A 26,457-nucleotide genomic window follows, 5' to 3' on the forward strand; every position below is an offset into this window, starting at 1 on the left:
CCAAAAACAGATTCGTAAGCCTTTTGGTACAATGTTGGAGAGTGGTCCCTGGTCAAAAAAAGGTTGGGAACCACTGCTATAAAGTATATTTTGAAGGTAGGCATTGGCAAAACTACCTCTCATTATTCCTTGCCTAAGAAAACCGTATACAATTCATACGGTTGCTGTAAGTTGATAGGCAACCTGAAGGCAAATGCAAGCTCATGCCCACAAACAGGATTCATCATACAGTGATGTTTGTATATTCAGCACCAAGCTCATTACATATGTAGTATGAACACCCAGGAGCCAGTACTACACAACAGAATAAATCATGTGAGCTAATGCTAAAATCTAGTACCAACTAAGAGAGATGAAGGTAATGGGAAAGAAGTGGGAGGCACCACCTGGCTCTCATGCAATGATTACTTGAATGCGAAGGACCATTATATTTCACAGATCTGGATACTTGATCACTGCCCTCCATATGTTGGGGGATGATGGAAGTTGAATGTATTGTAGTTCTCCATTTTTGCTGAAACACAATTCAAGTTGCCCGCCCTGCCTTCCTACCAGACATCCCATCTATTTCAGTGAAAAGAAGTCTCCAAGAAACTGAGGTCAACATTACCTTTATTACTCTGCCCTCCTCCAGGCACTGTGGCAAATGAGATTGGAGGTAGAACACACTGCAGCCAGACATGAAAGAGTACTGGAAGTAATAAGAAAAGGACTGAGAATCATGCAGCCCTCCTGCTATTGTTGAACTTTAACTCCCAACAACTTTAGGGAACAAAGCAAATGGTGAGCAATGCTAAGAGTTGCAATCCAACAACATCTGGAGAGTCGTGCAATTCCAACTTCTGCAATTATTACCATCTATGTGTGCATAGATCTATTGCTCAGAACGAGGGAATATTACATTTTTGGACCACAAATACTTGAAACTCATAGTCAAGCTGGCTGAAGACTTTTGGGAGTTATACGGTAGTACAAAAAAGTAACTGACCCAAGTTCTGGTTTTCTTCCTTTATCATATGAACCTGAACATGACTGTTTTCAAGAAGAGAATGTGGACAGAGTCTACAATCCAGCAGAACCGTTCTTGAAAGCGACCATCTGTTCTCCAAAAAGCCATATGGCCCACTTCCAGATTTTGGTTTTGAAGCTCATTCTATGGTCAGACTTTGGAAAAGCTACTTTCCTGGACCACAACAGCCAGCCAGCAGGGCCAATGTCTATGGGACCCCAATGGCGGATTCTGGGAGCTGTACTCCAGAAACATGACTCTTCCAAGCTCTGCATGTGCCACAGCTTTCATTTTCCTGCTGTTCAAGGTAAAGCCCCGTGTTTGCGCCCCACTTCAGTAAAGGCCTCCACACATCGGTCTATATCTTCTTCACTGTGAACAGCTGAGATCTGCACCCGGATACGAGCTTTTCCTTTTGGCACCACTGGGTAGCTGAATCCAATGACGTAAATGCCTGTTGGGGAGAAAAGAGAAAGCTTATTCATTTGGGTTGTTGTAGGTTTTTAGGCCTAGAACATGGTCATATAGCCTGAAAAACCTACAACCACCCAGTGATTCTGGCCATGAAAGCCTTCAACAATACTTATTCTGTCTGCCCTCCCTTCTAATAAGCTCATGGTAGCATACAGGGGTCTCTTCCATATTTTATCCTCACAAGTCATCCACTGTGCTTCACTTCTCAGTAAGGACTAGAAACTGGATCTCTGGTGTTCTAGATCAGCACACTAACCATTATACTGCATTGCTTGTTGCCGATTTTATATTGTGTTATGTATACACTTATCTATTCTATTGCCTTAATTTTATTTTGTGAGCTTTGGGCATTGAGATGGGCAGTTAACAAAAAAAGAATGTATATGACCAACAAAAGCAGACCATATAAGAAACCACTTTATTCTGATCTATCTAGTCCAGTACTATCAACTCTGGCTGGTTTTCTAGATCTACTTAGAGATTCCCAATATCTCCAAATGGTTTCCCATCTAAGTACTAATCAGACCAGAATCCAAAATTAGACCAACATGTTTAAATCAGGTTAGTTTGGTAGTGCATATAACAGAACATACAGCTACTAGTCATACTGGTTTTCTAAAGACAATATTGACCCTATGGAGCAGCCAGGAAACCTCCTGTGAGAAGATGCAACTTGTGCTCTTGAAGTAGCACTAATTTCCAGAAGTTCCCAGGGAGGCTCTGAGAGTCACACTCCAAAAAAGTGGAAACATTTCCTAGCTGATTAAAAGCAAATCCAAAAGCCATTTCAACAAGGCTGACTTCATAAGGCAGAATGTGATGGCAGCAGATTTGGGGAGAGATGAAAGGTTAAGCTGTGTTTTTAACTCCCAAGAACAAGAAGAAAGGCAGTTGTGGGACTTTCACTCTTAGTTATCAATATAATGAGCTGGTTTTAGGTCAAAATACTGTAACTTGCATGAGTGAAAATGCCATTTGCTAATCTGCTTAAGAATTGAGATGTCCCTCTGCTTTATCAAGGAAATCCAAATTTATGTCTATGCATTTGAGGGGTGGGGGTGGATGGGAATAGTCCCGAATTACACAGAAGGAGGATTGCCTGTAAGTGATGCCAGGTAGGAAATTATGGGAGCTGTAATCAAACAACAAAACAAACACTAAGGGGTATTAATCCTTCCCCATGCTTTCCAAAGCTTCTCTCTCTCTCTCTCTCTCTTGATCTCTTTGGAGTTACACTTTTAAAAAAGTACATATTCCAACTTACATACAAATTCGACTTAAGAACAAACCTATAGAATCTATCTTGTTCGTAACTTGGGGACTGCCTGTATGTGCAGCTGGAGTCATTTGCACTTTCCAAATTCTAGGCTAAAGCTGAGTTTTCCTGGTTTTCTGTGGAACTCCTTGATAAAAGGAGGATAAACTTCCCAGGTTTCCTGTCACTGCTCAGCAAGGATGATACAAATGACAGGTTCAATGTTGAATTTTGTTTTCATAAGAAATGCTATGAATACTTGTTACTATGACATGCAACATCACTGAGTAGCATTTACACACACTATAAAATGGAAAACAGCCACAATACAATCTACAGTTAACTGGTCCCAGATCTGATAGCAAAGAATTCACAAGCTGCTCAAAGCTTCCTATCCTAAAACAGTTACCTCTCTTTAGCATGTCATCAGCCATCCCTGAAGCCAGCCGAGCATCACCCAACATCACTGGGCAAATAGGATGATCATTGCCTGAAATGGTGAACCCAGCTGCAGCCATCTTGCTTCGAAATCTGCAAGAAAAAGAAAGGCCTTCAAAATCCAAGGTTTTGGGGGGGAATTTTTTGTAAATTTATCTCCAGCTGAGAGTAGTGTAGATAACTGTCTTCCTCCTACATTATCCTTAGAATGACTTCTAAAGTAGTAAACCTGAGGGAACTTGTAAGTTTTATAATCATCATCATCATCTTGTTCTGTTTCTAATAATAATAATAATAATAATAATAATAATAATAATAATATTTCAGACTGTCCAAATTACCATCTGTTAGCTGCAAAAGGCCACCCTACTGGGATCTGCACACATTATTTGCTGATACATCACACACTCCTACACACTTGGGAAGTGTTTGCTGTATACTAATCTTGTTATGTTTCAATTAATAATACTTTGTTTATATACTTGTTTATATTCCATCCTACTCCCCGAGGGGACTCAGAGTGGATTACACTATATACACAGACACTGGCAAACATTCAATGCCTTATTAGAAATGACATACAATGAAACATCTCAGTAGAATTTCTTGATTTGAACACAGGGCCTAAATCTTGTTAGTCTCTTGACTTACCTTGTGGTCTTGGCAGCCATTGACTGTGCTATGGCATTGCTCTCCATGAGCAAATCCAAAGCCTTAGAAGCACAGCCAACCACCGCAGGAGGCAAGCTATTGGAGAAGAGGTACGGCCGAGAGCGTTGGCGGAGGAGGTCAACAAGTCCCTTGGGGCCAGTTGTGTAGCCACCTGAAAAAGAGACAAATCTAGTATTTGATGGCAAGCTTGTGAAGCTTCTCACTCACCATGTTTTGGGCCAGGAGTTTCTGCACTTTTTAAAAATTTCAGTTAGACAACTATGACAGGAGGTTATTTCAAGCAGAGGACAAAGTTTGGAAAGTATATGGGGTTTTCAGTGATTATACATTCCAGAATCCTTTAGTCAGCATGGTTCATGCTGACGAGGGGATTCTGGAAGATGCAACCCACAAGATAACTGATGTACACTATGCCTACTTGTTACACAAGCTCACCTCACAATCTCTGAGGATGCCTACCATAGATGGGGATGAAACATTAGGAGAGAATGCTTCTGAAACATAGCCATACAACCTGGAAAACTCACAGAACTTCACTGAACATAACTATGTTAGATGCAAAAAAAACCCCAAAACAAAACTTTGAACACTCAATAATTGTGCCAAAGGCGTAGAGTAGGGGTCTCTAAACTAAGGGCCGTGGGCTGGATGCGGTCTCCAAGGTCATTTATCCAGCTCCCACCCTTAATCATAGACTTAGGGTTGCCCAAAGTCTGAAATAACTTGAAGACACACAACAACAATCTTTATTAATATTTCATCAGTCAAAAGCAGGCCCACATTTCCCATTGAAATACTGGTAAGTTTATGTTGGTTAAAGTCGTTCTTCATTTTAAATCTTGTTTTGCTCTTTTGTAGTTTTTTTGCACTAGAAATAAGATATGTGCAGTGTACATAGGAATTGGTTCATGTTCTTTTCAAACTATACTCCAGCTCCCCAAGTCTGTGAACTGGCCCCCTGCTTAAAAAGTTTGATAACCCTTGGCCCAGAGAGAACATTACTAGGCTCTCCTGTATCAGTGGCTCTCAACTTGTAGGTCCCCAGGTGTTTTGGCCTAGGAAGCTGTGGGTCTACTGTACTACTATGCATGAATGTAGAGACCTTGGAGAAACTGTCTATGGTTTGAAATAGTGCTGAGAGGTTAGAAGATCAAGGCATGCAATACCAAAAGGAAACAAAAAAGCATGTTCTATATTTTCCCCAAAACAGGACACTACTGATTAGAAGCTTCACCTGCTGCTCCTCCAAGTGCTTTTCCAAGGGTTGAGTTGATTATAGTGACTTTATCCATCACTCCCAAAAGCTCATCTGTGCCCCTGAAAAGAGAGGATAGCTGGATTAACCTGGGCCTCTTACCCCTCATGGCAAATGTCCAACCAAAGCTACTGCTATGACATCAGTACAATCCAATAAGCAATACGAACACCAGAGAAACAGACAAGGGAAAACAACTGAATTCCTTACCGTCCATTGGGCCCCAGAAAGCCAGTGGCATGGCATTCATCAATAAAAACAATGGCATTGTACTTCTGGGCTAGGCTGCAGATTTCCTTCAAAGGGGCAATGTCGCCATCCATGGAGAAAGCACCATCAGTGACCACCATCCGTAGACGACATTTCTGGACAGACAAGGAGATGTCATTAGGAAACAAATAGCTTTCAATGAAGAAGGATGATTTTTAAACCAGTGGCCTAACTTTTTTTTGGAGCCACATGATGCTGCACAACAGAGAAGCAATGGCATTCACTTACCTGTGCATCCTGCAATTTGGCTTCCAGGTCCTGCATGTCCATGTGCTTGTAGCGGTACTTATTGGCCTTACAGAGCCGGATCCCATCGATGATGGAGGCATGATTCAGTTCATCTGAAATGACTGCATCTTCAGGAGTCAGTAATGCCTGTATGTCCCAACAAACAAAGTGTGTTTATAATGCTTATAAGCCTCTCTTTATTAAATATAGTTTAGCTGACTGAGGCTGCATCTACACTCTTGAATTAACACAGTCTGAAACCACTTTAACTACCATGGCTCAATGATATGCAAGCTACAGTTTTACAAGGTGTTTAGACTTCTCTTCCAAATAGCACTGGTTTCTCGCCAAACTATAAATCCCACCATTTCACAGCACTGAGCCATGACGGTTAAAGCGGCACCAAACGGTGTTCATTCTACAATGTTGATGCTCCCAAGATTTAATTCTCTACTGTCTAAAACAAACAAGATACCATATATGTAAAACCTTTTGTCCAACTGTAAGTAGGACTTATCATAGGAATGTGCTGTCTGATCAATTATGGCTGCTCTTAACAATTGGGTGAGTTTTTGATTCATCAACTGAACCTCTGGCGCAACAGTCAGATAGTTTTTACATTTCATTTTCATTTGATCTCACTATTTGCCTTCTTTCTTGATACATACTGCATATCCCTTATCCAGAATCCTGAAATCCTAAATACTTCCAAACCATCCACATGGAAGCCAAGAAAGAGAAACCTTTGCTTTGCTATTGTTCCGTGTACACAAACTGTGTTTCAGGCACAAAATTGTTTTAAAATACTGCATATAAAATTATATTCAGGCTACATATGAAATATAAAGGACTTTCATGTTTAGATTTAGATTCCATTCCCAAAATATATCATTATGTATATACAAATATTTTAAACCACAAATACTTCTGGTCCCAAGCATTTCAGATAAAGAAGACTCAATCTGTAGTTGTCCCAAATACGGACAAACACCTCACAAGGGAAATAAAATTTATTGTATTCGGTGAAGCTTTTGACATAATAAATGTGTTAGCTTGCAACTCTTTGTTGTTATTTTTGCCACACTAACAAACTTTCTCAAGAGAAATTATTATTGAGATCAACTTTTTGAGGGACTTGGGGATTTTTCTCTAGTTATCATCCATTATCTACACCCAAATGTGCTACAAACCTCAAAGAGTCCTGCATTAGCATCAAAGCAGCTGGCATAGAGAATGGCATCTTCTCTCTGGTGGAAGTGAGCAATTTTCTCCTCCAGATCCTTGTGTATGGTCTAAAGTGTTGGAGAAAGAAACACAAAAGAGTTCTGACTATTGTTAATGTTACAACCAGAAAGATAGGCTGAGCAAGATTTGCACTTCCTAGGAATAGATATTTGGCTCTGCACCAAATCAGAAATTGAATAAGACCATATCACTCAAGCAGATACATGCAAATATGCTAATTTTGCGTCAGCTATAGAATAGATTCCTTTGTTAATTTTCTTCTCGAAGAAAGCAATTACTACTTTTAGCTATTAACTTCCCACTGTACAGAAGTCTTCACAATTCAGGATTGATTACTCAAAGAAAACTCAATTTTGTGCATAGTAACTTCTGAATTATGAATAGCGTATTTCTGCACACCGTTTTGTGCAGAATACAACATTGCAGTAAAAAAAATGAAAATTCTGTGAAGAATGAGTCCAACATCATCATTTTCCAGAAAAATGCTTTCCTAGGCAAAACAACCATTTTCAAATCCTAAACTACAAATATTCTTGTCACTTCAGGATTATTATTGTCAGGGCTTTGCAACATTAAAAAAAAACCACACGCATATTGATACAAAATAAAACTTGACTTTCTACTGCTTCTAATGTTATTTCCATTTATTATTTTTTGCTATTATGTATGTATTGGTTGTTGTATACATGCATTGTGACTGGAATCCACCCTGAGTCCCTTCAGGGAGATAGGGCGGAATATAAATAAAGTCTTATAATCATTATTACTATTCCTTCCTACTTCCACTAGAACTGGCAGAATTTCAGTTTTAACTTTCTGCAGAATTTCAATTTCTCCACTACTTTTCAAAATGCAGATCCTTTCACTGATTTTTTAAAAGTGATTATATACGGATTTGTTATTATCTTTAGGTAACTTTAGGTACTCCAGTGCAACCAAAAGTCATATTCTGCCACAAGATGGCCACAGAGCCATGTTGGAGGACCTAGAGATTACTACAGAGGGGCTTCTCCAGATTTAAACAGGATATCAATTTTCAAATGTGTGGATTTTCCACTTTCACTGGGCTCAGGCACCCCTAAATGCCATAAAAGTGGGGTACTTTTACAAAAGTAAAGCATTCTTTCCTACTTGTGTTCCACAGATGAAGCGGACAGAGCTGAGGCCGGCACCATACTCCTTCAGGGCATCCAGTCCAGCACGGATCACTTCAGGATGACTGGAAAGCCCTAGATAATTGTTGGCACAGAAATTCAGAATATCTGCAAGAAGAGCGAAAAGACAATAGCAGAAAGAAGTGAACAATCATACAGGAATGTGAGACTTACTCATTTTCTTAAGTGGTTATATCTTTCTTACTCACCTAATCTGGGAGCTCAAAAATGTTATTTTTAGACTACATCACCCAGAATCTCACAGCCAGATGGGCCAGAAGCTATAAAAGACAAGAAAATCCAAGGAGTCCTAAACTGAAGACGCCTCCAAAGTTGTTTTGGCATCTCTCTGTTGGAAATAGCAACCTCCTTCAAGCCTACACTAGTTATTTGTTATGTATATAATTCTGATTGCTTACTGCATTGTATGTGTGTGTTGGTATACAATTTTACCTTAACTCTTTGTTGTGGGAGGGGCTGCAGGCCATGTGATCAGAACTGGGATTGTTCAGGACTCTATTTTAGAAACAGTATGCTTTAGACTTCAGTAGGAACAGTAGGCTTGGAGACTCCATTGAACTTTCAGACTACCATGTAGATGCATCCTTCGTGGCTTATAACAAAAATTAGAAACTTGTTGCCTGAAGCTAACATAAGTTATTAGAAACATCACCAAAACAGAAGTGTTTTGTTATTGTGAAGCAACCCAGAATAAATCTGACAAAATGCAGTACATATTAGTTGCTCTATATCCTTCTTTTCATAAATACCATTGGTAATGCCACTTTAGATATGCTTCCGGTTCTCCTTGCCTGCAAGTTCAACAACTGCTGTTTTCATACTCTCCTGGCTGTGCAAATATATCCGCCCACCCTTTCTCCTGCCAAAACCAGCTATCATTCTCCAATGTCAGTGTTGGCTAGGATCGTATTACTGTTGCTGGACATATTCTAATTTATGTTTGCTATATGACATTTATTAAACTTAAATGCCATATTTTGGGTGGTAAGTACATTTCAGGCTGAACAAATAAATAAAGTATCATTATCGCACATTCTACTGACTGCACAATGAATTAAAGTTAGAACAACATCAATTGATTCAGAACTGAGGCATACTGGTTCTCCATTAGATATTTTGTCTACATCTCCCATCATTCCACAGTATGGAAGCAATTTAGTTTTGCTGGCTAGATCCATGGGTCATTGAACTGTCTTTTCAACTCTTCTAACTAATATAGATGTGCAATTTGGCCAAAAGGCATTGTTTCAGGGCCCATTTTCAGCTGACCCATCATTCTGTTTACCCGGATGTTACTTGAAAGGGGAGGGGGTTAGGGTTAGATTAGTGAATTGTTTTGAAACTTGCCAGGCCTGCAGTTGTAAATGGGGTCTAAAACTGAGGTAGGTTTCATGCACATAGGCCTTAAAACGACTGAGGGTTGAGCCTTTAAATTTCCCATTGTAGCCAATGGGCCAAATCTCTGCCGAATGAAAGGATATTATCAGGATACTGGCTAGGAAGGAGTTAAGTCTACAGTATGCTCGAGAAAGGCAGCAGGAAACTTTCCTAGGCTTCTCCAGAGAGGGCCCTACTGGGAACTCGGTTTCCCAGCAGCACTTGGTGGGAGTTAAGATTTCTCTGTTTCCCAGCCAATAAAAAGCCCAGTTGTGTCCATGCTCTGATTGGCTGATTGACCGATGACTACAATTCCCAGAACCCTCCCTTGCAATTTGTCTTATTTAAAAAATGTTATGGTTAAAACTTAAAATAATTCTAAAAAAAATCAGTAGATTTGTGAATTGTTTTGAAACTTGGCAGGCCTGCAGTTTTAAATGGGATCTAAAACTGAGGTAGGTTTCATGCACATAGGCCTTAAAATGACTGAGGATTGAGCCTTTAACGTTCAACTAAAACCTAGAGTAACCTTAAATGACATCAAAGTAACTCGGAGTGGTTTGTTTTTGGCTCCCTACATTGAAAAAAGCTGATTTCAGCTGAGAACTATGGATAGACAGACAGGTAAATGTATTAGATCTGGAACTCTTCCACACTCACAGCACAATGATTCCATTTTAGTTGCCATGGCATCATCATAAGGAATCCTGTGACTTTAGGGAGGACTATTTAAAACCCACAGCAAGAGAGTTGCAATCATTAGACTCCAATCCCCACAATATATTCCCATGGCAATTAAAGAGGAATCGTGGTGCTATCGCTGTGCAGTGTGAACAAGGCTTATACCTACAAGGTGCCTCCCACAGTTTAGTTTGCAGCTTTGCTGTTTCATTGGGTAATCCAAATGCCAGCATAGCTCCCACCCCACATAAACCAGATAATGGTTGTCCCTATAAATTAGAGCAATAGTTTCCAACCTGTGGTCTGTAGACCACCAGTGGTCCACGAGAACTAGAATATGGTCCGCAGCCTCACCATTACTACACCGATGCCTCAAAACCATGTGGCAACAAACGTGACTGGTCTTGTGAAACCCTCTTATAGTGCCGAGGCAACAAGGATGTTGGGAGGGGAGAGGCTGACTACCCATGAAAGATTACTATTTCCACATCAGCTCTAGATTATTAAATATGGTTTTCTGTAGGCGAGCAGATGGCAACTACTGGATGGCATATGTTTTGTATCAGAAACTAGAGGTGATGTGGTCTATCCAATGCAATTTTCTGAATCAGCACCGCAAATAACTACACCAAATCTAAAGTTGACCAAAAACTGATTCGTAACCCTTTTGGTACTAAAGTTGGAGAGTGGTTCCTGGTCAAAAAAAGGTTGGAACCACTGTGCTTTCCCAACTGTATGTAAGACACGTTTGTGTCAGCTGCAGCGTAAAGATGTGTCACGCAAATGTAACATGAGACCTCTGAGTCTATGTGAAGTAAACAATAAATCATGTATTTTTAAAAAGTATAAAGGAAAAGTTTTCATTAGGTGTGTTGTGTCCCCATATATTTCGTTATTGCAATTTATATACGTGCCCATATCAGGGCATGGTGTAACCCCCAGTTTGCTAGTAAAACTGAACTACTGCGTTGTGAAATGATGCATGTCTAAAAAGGTGATTATTTGGAAATCTCTGCTATAAAGGTAAAAGTTTCCCCTTCACATTAAGACTAGTCAAGATTCGGGGGGGGGGGGGGGGGGGTAAGTGTTCATCTCCATTTCTAAGCCAAAGAGCCGGTGTTGTCCACAGACACTTCCAAGGTTATGTTGAGGGAGATGTAGTTTTAAAAAGGGATTTTCATGGATGCTTCCAATGATTGAATGCTTTTGCAGATGGGTTCGTTTGCAAAAATGCTGATGTGTAGAGAAAAAGGTGCTGAGGATGAATTCACCAGCTCAAAAATGGACAGATAGTACTTCCTTATAGTCCCTTAATTTCCTAGCCACTTGAAGTACCGACCTATAGATACTTTCCAACTGAATGTTCATGGCTGGAGAACAATTGACTATAGTTGTGCTATTTTTAAGATTCCACGTGTGCCATCCTGCCTGTTGGAATTATAGAGAGCTAATGAAAAATCTGTACAGCCAGCATAGACCAATGAGATTAATGCTATATACCAGTGGAAATGTGTCTTTAATTTTCTGTCAAAGTGATAAAGGCCTTGCCAGCCCATTTTGGGGTGCGACAAACCTTGTTATGCTCCATAAATTCTGTCCCTATTGTTTTGGCCTGCAATAAATGGGTCTACAGTTGGGATTCCACTTGTGATGTGTCTTCCATTACATCGCCCTCTTGAGCCCAGGGGACTCCTGACAACGTGCAGAGAGCTAGAGGAGCACCAGTGAGCCATTGCCCCTACAATGTGGCCGGCATAACTGCATAGAGTGACCTTACCTTCCCATCGAAGTGATACTTATCGATCTACTCACATTTGCCTGTTTTCAAACTGCTAGGTTGGCAGAAACTGGGGCTAACAGTGGAAGCTCACCCCGTCCTGCAGATTCGAACCACCAACCTCCTGGTCAGCAAGCTCTGTAATTTATCAGTTTTTAACCCGCTGCGTCACCATCATATTAGTTTCCATGACTCCATCCTCTGGAACCTTAGAGTATGCATTTTAGATTTCCCTGCTAGATAGTTCCTGGGGATGGATCAGATTTCTTGAGCAATTAATTCTAATTACCTTGCTAATCCACAAATCCCAGGTTTCAGTAGAATGGGGCCTGGCATTTAATAATGCATAGCAAGTTGTTATAATGATGCAATATATTTGCTTTTGGAGAAGAAATAACCTGGCAAAATGACTGACTCTATTTTCAGAGGAAATAACAATGGCCGAGGCTAGGCACTGTTCTCTGTGCAATGGCTCCGCAGCATGTGTGTAAGACCTGAAATGCTTGGCCTCATCACATCTCTCTTGTTTATGCTGTCCTGTGACCCAAGGGATGGTACATTGGCCACCATTTCACAATAAAAGAAGCCTGCAAGTTGTTAAAATCTATATAAATAAAAATGTAATGTTCGTTCATGGGATTAACATAACTCAAAAACCACTGGACAAATTTACACAAATTTTGCACACTATACCCCTAACAGACCAACAACTCATTAACCCCTCCCCCCCCCCCAAAAAACCAGCGGAAAGGCCTTAAAAAACCCAAAAAAGCTAAATGACGATACAGAAGAAAAGGGAAGGAAGAGGGAAGGGAGGATGGGAAGAAAGAAAGAAAGAAAGACAGAAAGAAAAAGAGGGATAGAAAGAAAGAAGGAAAGAGAGAAGGAAGCATGGAAGCAAAGAGCAAAGGAAGGAAAGAGTGAGAGAAGAAAGGAGAGAAAGAGGAAGGAAAAGAAAAAAGAAAAGAGGGAGCGAAGGAGGGAGGGAAAGAAGGAGAGAAAGAGAGAGAAGGAAAGAAGGAAAAGGGTAGAAAAGGAAGGAGAAGGAAAGAAGAAAATGGAAGGAGGGAGGGAAGGAAGGAAAGAGGGAGTGAAGGAAGGAGGGAAAGAAAGAAAGAGAGAGGGAAGGAAAGAGAGAAGGAAGGATGGAAGCAAAAAAGTGGAGGAAGGAAGGAAAAGGGTAGAGAAGGAAGGAAAGAGAGAAGGAAAGAAAAAAGGGAAGGAAGGAAAGAGGGAATGAAGGAAGGAGGGAAAGAAAGAGAGAAAGAGAGAGGGAAGAAAAAAGAGAAGGAAGGATGGAAGCAAAAAGTGAATGAAGGAAGGAAGGAAAAGGGTAGAGAAGGAAGGAAAGAGATGGAAAGAAAAAAGGGAAGGAAGGAAAGAGATTGAAAGAAAAAAGGGAAGGAAGGAAAGAGGGAGTGAAGGAGGGAGGGAAAGGAGAGAAAGAGAGAAGGAAGGAAGGAAAGAAGGAAAGAGAGCAGGAAGGATGGAAGCAAAAAGGGAAGGAAGAAAGGAAGGAAGGAAAGAGGTAGAGAAGGAAGGAAGGAGAGAAGGATAGAAAAAAAGGGAAGGACCTGAGGCTGTTGGGAATTGTGGGAGCTGTCGCTGAAGTCCAAAACACCTGGAGGGCCCAAGTTGGCCCATGCATGAACTATCTTGACATACTAATTTGCATATGGTTTCTGATTGGTCAGCCTCAACTTTCTAACATTCTTAAGTGGCTGAGGGGGGAAAGGAAGGGGCCCGAGGCTGTTGGGAATTGTGGGAGTTGGAGTCCAAAACAAGTGGAGGGCCCAAGTTGGCTCATACCTCTTCTACACTGTACCTGCGCCCACTCACAGCAACCGACCTGACAAGGAGTGCAAACTACAAATCCCACGCTTCCACAGCAAGAGGCATGGACGTTTGAAAGTGGTGCCAACTCGCATTAATTCTACAGTGTAGATGCCCCGATAGGTTTCCCTTCCAAAGCAGAATCCAGCCCAAGCTGCTTCTTTCCCCGCCCTCCCAAAGGGTGTGTGTCTGTTCCAGCTGGGTCCCGGGCCGGCCTACCTCCCCGGCTGCCTTCCACCTGGATGTGAGGCCCTTGTTTGGAGACGATGACCCTCTCGCTCTTCCAGGTCCCGGCCCCGCGGATGCCCTCCAGCTCCCCTTCCAGGACATGCTGCAATTGGGCCAAAGCGGACCGCAGCCGGGCGCCCAAAGGCCGGGAAGCCCCCAACAAGAGCCCGCTCCTCGCCCACATGCCTCCTCCTCGCTTCTCGGATCAGAAAGAACGGGCGAGAGTCGTGGGACAGGCTGCACCCAATCAGAAAGCGGAGGCGGGTCCCGCCGCAGCCAATCAGCGGCGGTGTTTAATTTAAAGTGACAGGTAAAAAAAGCCTACGAAAGCACTTGTTTTGGTGGTGGGCATGTGTATTTAAGCAGATATACAGCTTAATGGTGTAACATTAGAAAATGTTGACCATTTCCGTTACCTTGGCAGCCACCTCTTCACAAAAGTCAACATTGACACTGAAATACAACACCGTCTGAGCTCTGCGAGTGCAGTTTTTTTCCAAATGAAGCAGAGAGTCATTTGAAGAGTTTGCTCCAGGCACAGTCAGCCCATTGTATGCTAATCAAGGTGGTCAGTTGAAATATTCACACCTAGCCCACTGACAAAAGTCCTTTGTCTCACCCTGGTCATTCCACAGATATATAAACCCTTTTTTCCCAGTTCCAACAGACCTCACCTCTGAGGATGCTTGCCATAGATGCAGGCGAAACGTCAGGAGAAATGCCTCTAGAACATGGCCATATAGCCCAAAAAAACCCACAAGAACGAAGCAGAGAGTGTTTGAGGACCGGGACATCCATAGGGAGACCAAGGTGCTTTTTTATAAAACTATTATCCTCACAACGCTGCTATATGCCTGCGAGACGTGGACTGGTGCTATTCACAGACACCTCCAAGGTCATGTGGCCAGCATGACTGCATGGAGTGAGGTTACCTTCCTGCAGAAACAGTACTCATACTTGCATGTTTCAAACTGCTAGGTTGGCAGGAGCTGGGCTAACAGCGGGAGCTCACCCTGCTCCAAGGTTCGAACCGCCAACCTTTCGATCAGCAAGTTCAGCAACTCAGCAGTTTAACCCGCTGCACCATTAAGCAGGAAATAACACTTTCAAACATGAAACAGATTCTTTTCTCAAATTTTGTTAGATAGTGTAATGAATGTGTATACACACACAAACATCCTTTATTTTATCCACACCCCTCTCTCTCAAAGGGGACTCAGGGCAGCTTACAACAAAAATACAATCTACATAGTAATAATCAGCAACTAAAGCAACACAGATCAAGAAATCATAGTACAATAACAAAAGTGAAGGAGACTTCAAGGGTCTTTGAGTGAAATTAAGCAAGGGGCCTTGAATGAAGTTAACAGCAAAAGAGAAATATACCCTTTCTCTGTAGAAAAATAGCAATATGGAAGAAAATGTTTTTCTGTGTTGGGAAGTTTGGTCCAATTCTATTGTTGGTGGGGTTTGGAATGCTCTTTGATTGTAGGTTAACTATAAATCCCAGCAACTACAGCTCCCAAATATCAAGGTCTATTTTCCCCAAATTTCTCCAGTGTTTACATTTGGGCATATTAAGTATTCATGCCAAGTTTGGTCTAGATCCATCAATGTTTGAGTCCACAGTGTTCCCTGGATGTAGGTGAACTACAACTCCCAAACTCAAGGTCAATGCCCACCAAACACTTCCAGTATTTCCTGTTGGTCATGGGAGTTCTGTATGCCACGTTTGGTTCAATTCCATCATTGGTGAAATTCAGAATGCTCTTTGATTGTAGATGAACTATAGATCCCAGCGACTACAAGTCCCAAATGACAAAATCAATAACCCCCATCCAGGCCCGTAGCCAGGATTTCGATTCGGGGGGGGGGGGGGGCTGAGTTTGTTTCAGGGGGGGGGGGGGGCTGAGTCTGAGTGAAAGAGGGTCTACCCTAGCAAACCCTTTGTATTATTACTCCAATACCCCCATGCATATGGAATATATTGAGTATGGTGATCAGATCATGATATGAATAAACATAACAGTTTAAATAATGCACCAGTAAGGCCTTTTCGCGAACCATCATGAGAATTTCGGGGGGGGGGGGGGGCTGCCCCCACCTAACCCCACCAGTATTCAAATTTGGATGTATTGGGTATTTGTGCCAAATTTGGTCTAGTAAATGAAAATACATCCTGCATATTGGATATTTACATTATAATTCATAACTAGCAAAATTACAGGTATGAAGTAGCAATGAAAATAATGAGGAACTGAGAAAACATGAAGAACTATATTAAGGGGTCGCGGCATCCGTAGGTTGAGAAACACTGATTGAGAAATGCTGCTTTAACACATTGAGCCACCGAGGGCTCCTAGTGCAGGGCCCTTCCACACAGTCATATAACCCAGAAATATCAAGACAGATAATCTACAATACCAATGCTGAACTATCTGAGTCCACACTGCCATATACCCCAGTTCAGCTGTGTGGAAGGGGCCAAAGATGCACTGCCAGAGGAATCAGAAACAATGCAGGGAAACCTGGGAGTGGCTGATGGGTTGGTTGCGAGTCTGGGGCAGCCACCAGGGCTTGTGGTTAGAAAGCCTGCTAGACAGGTATGGCCACCTACTATCTTGAAGAAACAAAACAAAACAACCTATCCCTATACAATAGCACAGGCTGAGTATCTCTTAACTGGATATCAGAAAAATTCCAAAATCATCCTCGTGCGTGGCTGAGAGCATTATTGGTTCTGATTATTTAATGTATGCAGGTTCTATTTCATGCACAAAGTTCTTGTAATATTGTTTATAAAATCACTTTCATGCTATCTGTGTCTGCTATTGATGTAAAAGCTGAGCAGTGAAGAAAAACGATAGAAAAAAAATCAATACCTCTATCTACATTGCCATATCATACAGAAACTGCAGAAGTGTAGACCAGGCTTGGGCCAACTTGGGCTCTCCTTCCAGGTGTTTTGGACTTCCACTTCCACAATTCCTAACAGCCCCAGGCCCCTCCCCCCCCCCCCCCCCCCAGCCACATAAGCGTATAATGAAGTTCAACGCAATTAATGCATTACCTAGAAGTGTAGATCAGGCCCAATTAAGGTGAGATGTGATACTGAAGGAGAGGAGATTCCATCTGAACATGAGGAAGAACTTCCTGACTGTGAGAGCCGTTCAGCAGTGGAACTCTCTGCCCCGGAGTGTGGTGGAGGCTCCTTCTTTGGAAGCTTTTAAGCAGAGGCTGGATGGCCATCTGTCAGGGGTGATTTGAATGCAATATTCCTGCTTCTTGGCAGGGGGTTGGACTGGATGGCCCATGAGGTCTCTTCCAACTCTTTGATTCTATGATTCTATGATTCTATGAGAATTCTGTTGATACCATAAGATCATGGATACCCCATTAGGGAATAATTACTTCAATTGTTAATCAGGGTGAAGACTGCAGTCAAGAAATTAGAAGAAGTTTAGGACTTAGAAGGGCAGCCATGAAGGAACTGGACAAGATCTTGAAGTATCAGTGAAGACTAAAGCTTGATTCGTTCATGCCACTTTATTAATTCATGTACTTCAAACGCATCATTAAAAGACACGACTCAGTAGACAAAGGATTCCTCCAGGCAGAAGTCAGCCAGGCCTTGAAGCTCCAAGCCTTTGCAATGCTAATCAAGGTGATTAATTGCAACATTCACACTTGTCTCCATCAAACAAAAGTTCTTTCTCCCACCTGGACCTTCAACAGATATATAAACCTCCCTTGTCTAGTTTCCAGTATACCTCACAACCTCTGAGGATGCCTGCCATAGATGTGAGTGAAACATCAGGAGAGAATGCTTCTGGAACATGCCCATACAGCCCAGAAAACTCACAGGAACCCAGTGATTCCGGCTATAAAAGCCTTCGATAACACAAAGTCAATGATGCTTGGAAAGGTAGACAACATTGGGGAAAAAGGAAGACAGCATTCCAAATGAATAGATTCAAACAAACAAAGAAGACACAGCCTTGAGTTTGTGAGACCTGAGCAGGGCTATTGAGGATTGAGGCCTCTCTGGCCCCTTCCACACAACACATTTTCTGCTTAATATGGCAGTGTGGACTCCATTCAAAGCAGATTTTGTAGGATTTTCTGCTTTGATATTCTGGAATATAGGGCTGTGTGGAAGGGCCCTCACAGGGACAATTTAAGTCAAAATCAACTGAAAGTAATAATAGCAACAAATGTGTATAAGATATATATGATGCATAAATGCATTTCATGTTTAGGGTTCCATATCCATTATGACTATACAAATATTCCAAAATCAGAAGAAAAAACATCCAAAATCCTTCTGGTCCTAAGCATTTTGATTAATATCAGAACCAGGAAATGTGACATTTTGGAACTAAATTCAAAAACATAGCTGAAAAGGAGGGGAGAGGAGGAAGGACTCTAGTGATGACTAATTTGTTTTGGAATGAGCTTTTGTGGCTTTCAACTCACCCTTCCAGATGTAGTGGCTGTGCTGATAGAGTGGGGTAGTATTCTATGAGTTGTTACTCCAAAATAGTTTTCCAAGTCCTGAAACCAGTCCAAAATGCAAGCAACAAAAGAAAACCCATACCCCTTTCTGTCTTTTCATCCAATGAAGGCCCCTTCCACACAGCTGTATAAAATCCAAATTGAACTGGATTATATGGCAGTGTGGACTCATATAATCCAGTTCAGAGCAGATAGTGTGGATTATCTGCCTTGGTATTCTGGGTTATATGGCTGTGTGGAAAGACCAATAATGTTACTGAAATGGAACAATTTAAAACAGCTGCAGATAGTGAGACCTGAGCCGCAGATAGCTGGAACATGGGACCGGGAGCCAACCCCATTAGGTGGTGATTGGCACTGGAGCTTTGAGAGTTTGTGTCCTTGGCAAGTGATAGGAGGCCTAATCCAACAAAATGAAGCTTACCAAGTTGGAGAAAAGCCACCAAAATCTTTATTAAAGTTAGCTGAAGTGATGCTAGCCTGCGGTAATCCTCCAAAAGTAAGCTGAGATACAAACACAGTGAAACATGCATTTTTATACATTTCAGATTCAAAGTTCCCGCCGCCCCTAGCTGAACCCAGCTTTGCCATGATTGGTTGACCGAGCATGACATCAGTGGGGACTCCCTGCGGAGGTGGGAGTTCAGTGCACCTCAGCCAATGGGAGAGCGCTGGCCGCCTCTGATGCAGATTTCCCTCTGTCCAATGGTTGGAGAGGGGAGGCAGGCTCCAGAACAATAACTGAAGAAGTGACTTGTAATGGGATTAAATATCCCTGGCATGAGAAACACAATGGACCTAACAGGTCCCTGGAACCTTTAATGTCATCTAGATGATAATCTTGATTGAGTCTAGTGCCCATGGCGCTGGAGTCTGTTCATCTTCTGCAGAAAATACTGTCCATCCTTGTAGGAAATACGTGTTCGATTGCTGAGAATAAGAAAGGGGAAATGATTCTTCTTTGGAAAAACAGTGTCATGGTTTCTGCAAACTCCATACCAACTGGTAAATGTCACATATTGTCCAAGCAGCAACACAATGGATAGTTGGTCCTCAGGGCTCCGGTTGTCCTTTGTATCACCTGGGTCTATGGGTTGCATTGAGGTAGCTGATTGGATCCAATCATGTGCAAAATGAAGCCTGGTAAGAGTTTGGGAGATCTTCCTAGGACAGGAAAATGTAGATGAAAGACCTCCACAAGGCTAAGCTGGCATCTTCTCCAATAATTTGATAAAGAGATATAAAAGTATAGACAAGATTATATATATACACACACATAAAGGGGGCCATAGTTACAGGGGGAGACGGGGGCGACGCCCACAATTGGAAACCCGATCCCCATGGGTTGGGGTCTACACACAGATTGGGGCACATGAGGCTTGTGAGCGGCTTCTATGTCCCTCAGGTTTCTCATGGGGAAGAAAAAGAAAAGAAAAGGAAGGAATAAATGCTTGAGAGGGAAGGGATGTACATGAGGGTCCCATGGACGAAGTGAACCCTGTAATGGATGAACTTGGGTCCATGGGGAGGAAATGTACACAAAGGGTCAGTGGGTCTGTGTGGGACCTCGAGGGTCCCCATCCCACAAGTTGTGGGATAAGGTATTGGCGCAAGGGTAGGGATTATGGGTTAGGTAGTCAGGGAAGGAGGAAGGTTATAGGGTTTAGTGTGGGGTTTCCAGGAGAACCAGAGTCCCTGGAGGGTTGGAATTTAGGCTGATGGGTTTAAAAGGTCGAGAGAGAGTTTGAGGCCAAAGATACCAGGGGAGGAACAACGGGTTTCAGTATCCGCGGTTTAAAGCGACGCAGTTCCTGGGGCCCAGTGGAGGTAAGATTAGGTTAATGGGGTTTATGGGTGATAGGTAGTCGGTGTTGGGGTGCAGAGTCTGTCCTGGGTCTTGGATGGCTCCAAGTCCTGGCCTTCTTCAGCTGGAATGACCAAGTGGTTTGAAAATAATGGTGGGAAAAGAGAGAGACATAGAAAGTTCATAGAAAGTTTTGACTTCTTTATTAAAAATTAGGATTAGGCTGGGTAGTTCCCTAGGTTACTGGTGGCTGCTGCTGGGCCCTTCCAGACCAAGGGTGGCTGCCAGTAATTCATTGATGTGAGTGCTGAAGCAAGGAGGATCTGCAAAACTCTCCCCCGCAGGTCAAGGTGGTATCAATTCATTAATTTGACTGGGGGGGGGGGGGGTCTCTTTTGGGCTGGGTAACATTACTAAGAAGCAGGCAAGGCATCAAAGGTAGATTGTATTTGTGTTATACAGTAGAGTCTCACTTATCCAACCTTCACTCATCCAACTTTTTGTTTTATCCAATGTAGTCTGCCTTCCGCCCGGATCCACAGCTGTTTCATTACATTGTAATGTTTTGGTGCTAAATTTGTAAATACAGTAATTATTACATAACGTTACCGTGTATTGAAATGCTTTTTTCTGTCTATTTTGTTTTGATGGTTAATTTGTAAAATCATAACATAATTTGATTTTTAATAGGCTTTTCCTTAATCTCTCCTTATTATCCAACTTTTTCGCTTATTCAACATTCTTCTGGCCCGTTTATGTTGGATATGGGAGACTTTACTGTATATTAATATTGTTTTTGCTTTTTTGGCTAAGAAATATCTAAAAGTCTTTAAGGGGATTTACAAACTCACTGCTACCTTACCCAAGAACAATGTAGTTTAGGTCTCTGAGAAAGAATGGTGTGGGAGATAGAATCAGGGTGGCAAGGCACAGAGCAAATTCTGTAAAATCATGAGGACAGGAGCTACAGCGTAAAGCAGTTGCCCTCATGTGGCAGATCTTGGAGATGCAGCAGTTTTAAAATAAAATCCATTATATCCAGCCCTCCGCATTTGCAGAGTTCAGTTTATTTTTATACCTTGTCCTTCTCAACCCCAAAGGGGAATCAGAGCGGCCTTGCAAAGGCAACAATTCCATGCCACATATAGATATCGATAAATAAACAAATGCATTAAAATCGGAACAATTGAAACATTAAACATTAAGACATCAATTAAAATCACACAATCCAAATCATACTCAGAGCCAGTCCAAGTTGTCATTACGCCATTTTGTAATCTTATTGCATTGCTCCAATTTACTGTCCAAAAGCTTGGTCCCAAAGCTATGTTTTTAGTTTTTTTTCCTGAAGGTCAGGAGGGAGAGGGTTGGATTTGATTAATTAATATATTCTCTTTGGGAATCTCTAGGTTCTCCAGCGCAACTCTAGGATGAACTTCTGCCACAAGTCAAATATACGGTTGTACTGGAAGACTTAGGGATTCCTAGAGACAACACTTATCTGGGCATTTAAAGGTTCTCAGAACAATTCTATTGGAAATTACCAATCTGCTACCAAGCACAATTCAAAGTGCTGGCTTTAGCCTATAAAGCTCTAAGTGGTTCTAGCCCAGCTTATCTGTCCAAATGTATCTCCTTATATGAACCACTGCGGAGTTTAAGATCATCTGGGGAAGCCCTGCTCTCGGTCCCGCCTCCCTTGCATGGCGCAATTGATGGAGACGAAAGACAGGGCCTTCTCAGCGGTGGCCCCTTGACTGTGGAACTCCCTCCCCAGAAATGTTAGGTCAGCCCCCTCCCTTCTGACCTTCCGCAAGAGAGTGAAAATGTCGCTTTGTGACCAAACCTTTAAAGAACTTGTACAATACATACACTTGGAACAATGTGCAATGACCATTGGAATGGCCCAGATTATGCTCGTGGATTATGTGTTTAACTCTTGATGTATTGTTTTTCAATTGTTTTAATTGTTTTAATTCTATTTTAATATTTATTTCAGTGTACATTGTGTTTTAGGGCATCAAATTGTTGCCTGTATGCAAAGCTGTCTTGAGTCCCCTCCGGGGTGAGGAAGGCAGGGTAGAACTGTCATAAATAAATAAGTTGACCACAGAGTCACATCGGAGGACCTTGGCCCCTTCCACACTGCCATATAATTCAGATTTTCAAATCAGATAATTCACATTATCTGCTTTAAACTGGATTATATGAGTCTACATTGCCATATAATCCAGTTCATAGCAGATAATCTGGATTTTATATGGTAATGTAGAAGGGGCCCTAGAGATTCCTAGAGAGATATTCCCACAGGGGATAAAGTGTTTTTTCATTCACAGTTTCTTCACTTTTGTGGAGATCTTGCTCCCCTAACCCCAGTGAATGTGTAGTGGTGACTGTTTTACTAAACACCATAAGCCACCAACAGAGTCTTAAATCCTTGACAGTTTTGTCCTCATATAGAATATTATTCATTGTTGTAGATATCTCCTTGATGTGGAGGAACAGAAATGTTTCTGCAGAATATTCTCCCTATATGTCCAGAAGCATCACGAAAGAATGATTGTGCTGAGAAAAACACATTTGCACCTAAAACCAAAGCAGTGCTTTTTTTGAGCCAAAATTTAATTTTTGCACAGAAAACATGTTTGCTGCATGTACACATATCCATAGACACACAAGTCCTACAATTTTTCATCTGCAAATTAATTCTGCCACAATTTTTCAGGATGTTTAAATAGTGGGGAGAAAACCAAGCAAAAATCTTGCTGCTTATTATTCTTTCCAGTTGGTTTCCCCATTGCTGGAAAACCCGTTTTTCAGTTTGTTAATTAATAATACAAAATACTATTTTGATCCCTGCCTTTCAGGTATCTCCTTTCAAAGGGAACCAAATCTGAACAAACATTGTGTGTCCTGAATTTCTCATTTCACAAAGCAGTGTGGCATGGATAGCAATGGGTTCATCTAAACTGTAGAATCAATACAGCTTGACATTACTTTGCTTTCCATGGCACAAACATATGGAACAGTGGGATTTGCAGTTTAATGCTGCACCAGCAGTCTTTGGCAGAGACCTTGTGAAACTACAACTCTCCTGATTCCAAAGTGTTGAGCCATGGCAGTTCAAGTGGTGTCAAACTGCATTCATTCTAGAATGCAGATGCACCCAATATTAAGGTTTATTATGGCGAGGGGAAAGTCCTGTTGGTAGATCATCCATTGAGCAAGATGCTATTCAATCATTTCTTGGCAGGTCTGAACTTTTCCAAAGGGATCCAGGAGTGATTTGGGAGTCTTCAACATATTCAGGCATTGTAAAAAATAATCTAATTTAGGCAATGCTCCAAGCATCTAATGAAGTTGGCTTCAATCCACAAAAGCTTCTATAAAATAAAATTTGCCAGGTTTTTTGGTACTATACGACCCTCTCCCCCGGTGGCGCAGTGGGTTAAACTGCTGAGCTGCTGAACGTGCTAACCAAAAGGTTTCAGGTTCGAACCCGGGGAGCAGAGTGAACTCCTGCTGTTAGCCCCAGACTCTGCCAACCTAGAAGTTTGAAAACATACAAATGTGAGTAGATCAATAAGTACTACTCCGGTGGGAAGGTAATAGCGCTCCATGCAGTCATGCCGGCCACATGACCTTGGAGGTGCGTAAGTGGGTATGACAATTCAAAGATGGCCGTGACAATGTCCATGATTAGGACCGCTCCGGTCGCCCTTCTTTGATTACGGACGATTTGGTGGCTTCAGTTGAAGCAAGGATTCATGAGAACAGGTGCTTCACAATAACAATAATAAAAATCTTTGAATTGTCGTACCCACTTACGCACTTTGCTTTCACTCATAACAGTATCACCGTACACTTCACAAATCTGTCGATGAATTTCTGCAGCAGGCAGGTTCCTTGCTGACAAAAACCGAATCACTGAGCGAACCTCACATGTGGAGGGTGAGTTGATATTCTTAAACATTTTTAAAACACAGAACAGAATCGTACAGGTTAGCTACAGAGCGGAAACTGAGCACAGTTGTTCCCGAGGCATGCCGGTACACGACGCATGTGCTTGTTGCGGTATGCACGCAAACTACTAGTGTCTACAACAAAACGGACCTTACTTAAAAAATACCCCTCGTAGAATATTCTACAGCTGTACAGAATATGTTGGTGACTTCTAGAGCTGAGCATTGCATTTTGGTAAGAAGAAGCCATAGACACCATTTGAACTGCCATGACTCAATGCTATGGAAAGCTGGGAGTCGTAGTTTGGGGAGGCACAGCACTCTTTGTCAGAGAAAATCAAATATCTTGTGAAATGAAAGCTCCCATGATTCCATAGCACTGATGCACGACAGTTAAAGTGGTGTCAGACTGCATTTATTCTAAAGTGTAGGTCAGGCATGGGCAAACTTCGGCTCTCCATGTGTTTTGGACTTCAACTCCCACAATTCCTAACAATCTACCACCTGTTAGGAATTGTGGAAGTTGGAGTCTAAAACACATGAAGAGCCAAAGTTTGCCCATGCCTGGTGTAGATGCAAAATAACTGAATGTCAACATTAGCTCTGTCTTAATAATTGACTCTAATTGCCAATCCAATTCAGTTGAGGATACAATTGTGCTCCAATATCAATGGGGGGTTGGTTCCGGGATGAAAAAATGTGGATAATCATGCCCCATACTATTCCATGGAAGCAAAATAAATGCACATGATTTAGCATGTCTGTGCTCATGTCATTGTCATTGTCATTTAATTGTATGGAGTCGGATGATCTGCAGCCAATTCAATTGATGGGTCTAGAGGGCCAACTGTATTTTACAGGATTTGGGTTGTGTTCCAAATTCATGTAATGGTCTCATACACAGTGTAACTCTCATGGGTGATAGAGAGAGCATTTCACAAAAGTATAATGTTTTGTTGAAGCACAAGCAGTATATTTTATGGGATCATATTTTGAAATGCAGGGGCTTCTCATGACAGCCACGCCCAAAAGAAGAATCCAAAACGCAGGTAGATGTGCTGATCTCTATCAACAAACCGGTTGAGCTTCACCACCGCAAGACACCTCAAATTTATTTTCATGGCAGCAAGGGTAGCTCAGCAAGTACAAACTGACAGCAGTATTTGAAAATTTGGTGGCACCTTTTGATGTAGAATAATGGCTCAAAGCATAAAGGGCTGGATTTTATGGCAGCCATTCTCACTCCATGACACATGTACCACCAGAAGACACAGAAATAGCTTTGTGCGTTTTAGGGATAGTAGTAAAACCTAATTCCAATAATGCTATAGCAATTTTGTGTTTATATTATGTGTGTTTTCCAGTTATTGTAGCAATAACATTTACACTCAACAGTGTTATTGTAATTTTGTTACTAAATCCATTAGTATTATGCCATTATTAGTTTATTTATTTATTTACTGTATTTGTATACCGCCCCTCTCAGACTTCCGACGACTCGAGGCAGTTTTATACTATTACAAATGTAATATAGAACTAATAGTGGCATACAGTTATACTATACCATGGCATTGTCACATAAAAAATTGAAATTATACCCCCAGTTTCCAACCAGTGACCAAGGACACAATGGGTTACAATGGGTGGCACAATGGGTTAAACCCTTGTGCTGGCAGGACCACTGACTGAAAGGTCAGTGGTTCAAATCTGGGGAGCTGGGTGAGCTCCTGTCTGGCAGCTCCAGCTTCTCGTGCAGGGACATGAGAGAGGCCTCCCACAGGATAGTAAAACATCTGAGCGTTCCTTGGACAACGTCCTCACACCAGAAATTACTTGCAGTTTCTCAAGTCGCTCCTGACACGAAAAAAACAAAAACAAAAAACCATGTACCATGCATGTTTAAGAAGTTTCATTATGGCAGGCACCAATAGTAATACTCAACAACAGATCCTACATATACACAGTGGAAGCGCATCGTGACTCAAAAGTAAAACATTCATTTTCTGAAATGGCAAACTTCAGACCAGTACTTATCATGGCAACACACCCTTCCTTAAATCCACATGCAAGGGTGGAGACAAGAAGTGACTGGACTTTTTGACCACATTGCTTGTGGGTGGGTGTTTGTTTGGACAGACAAGACAAAAACCGGCTCAACAAATCTACTGGTCCATGCCATTCATGTATCTATTTGTGTCTGACAATATACAGTTAGTTATATTTTTAAAAGTTCCTTTTCATTCTTAGTGAACTATGTTG

The 26,457-nt window shown here is 41.8% G+C and overlaps 1 protein-coding gene across 1 annotated transcript; it reads right to left on the reverse strand.

Annotated features, from left to right (window-relative positions):
• Positions 1 to 595: 595 nt before the first annotated feature.
• Positions 596 to 14,135, reverse strand: GCAT (glycine C-acetyltransferase). The gene is made up of 9 exons (XM_060777016.2): positions 13,909 to 14,135; positions 7,978 to 8,108; positions 6,792 to 6,893; positions 5,602 to 5,748; positions 5,314 to 5,468; positions 5,083 to 5,165; positions 3,828 to 3,999; positions 3,148 to 3,269; positions 596 to 1,463 (listed from the first exon to the last, which is right to left on the reverse strand). Exons 1-9 carry the CDS (start codon positions 14,099 to 14,101, stop codon positions 1,312 to 1,314), a joined length of 1,257 nt encoding a protein of 418 aa, XP_060632999.2. The 5' UTR covers positions 14,102 to 14,135; the 3' UTR covers positions 596 to 1,311.
• Positions 14,136 to 26,457: the final 12,322 nt, after the last annotated feature.

The sequence above is a fragment of the Anolis sagrei genome, chromosome 5 (assembly GCF_037176765.1).
Source record: "Anolis sagrei isolate rAnoSag1 chromosome 5, rAnoSag1.mat, whole genome shotgun sequence".
In the NCBI taxonomy this organism is placed as follows: Eukaryota; Metazoa; Chordata; class Lepidosauria; order Squamata; family Dactyloidae; genus Anolis; species Anolis sagrei.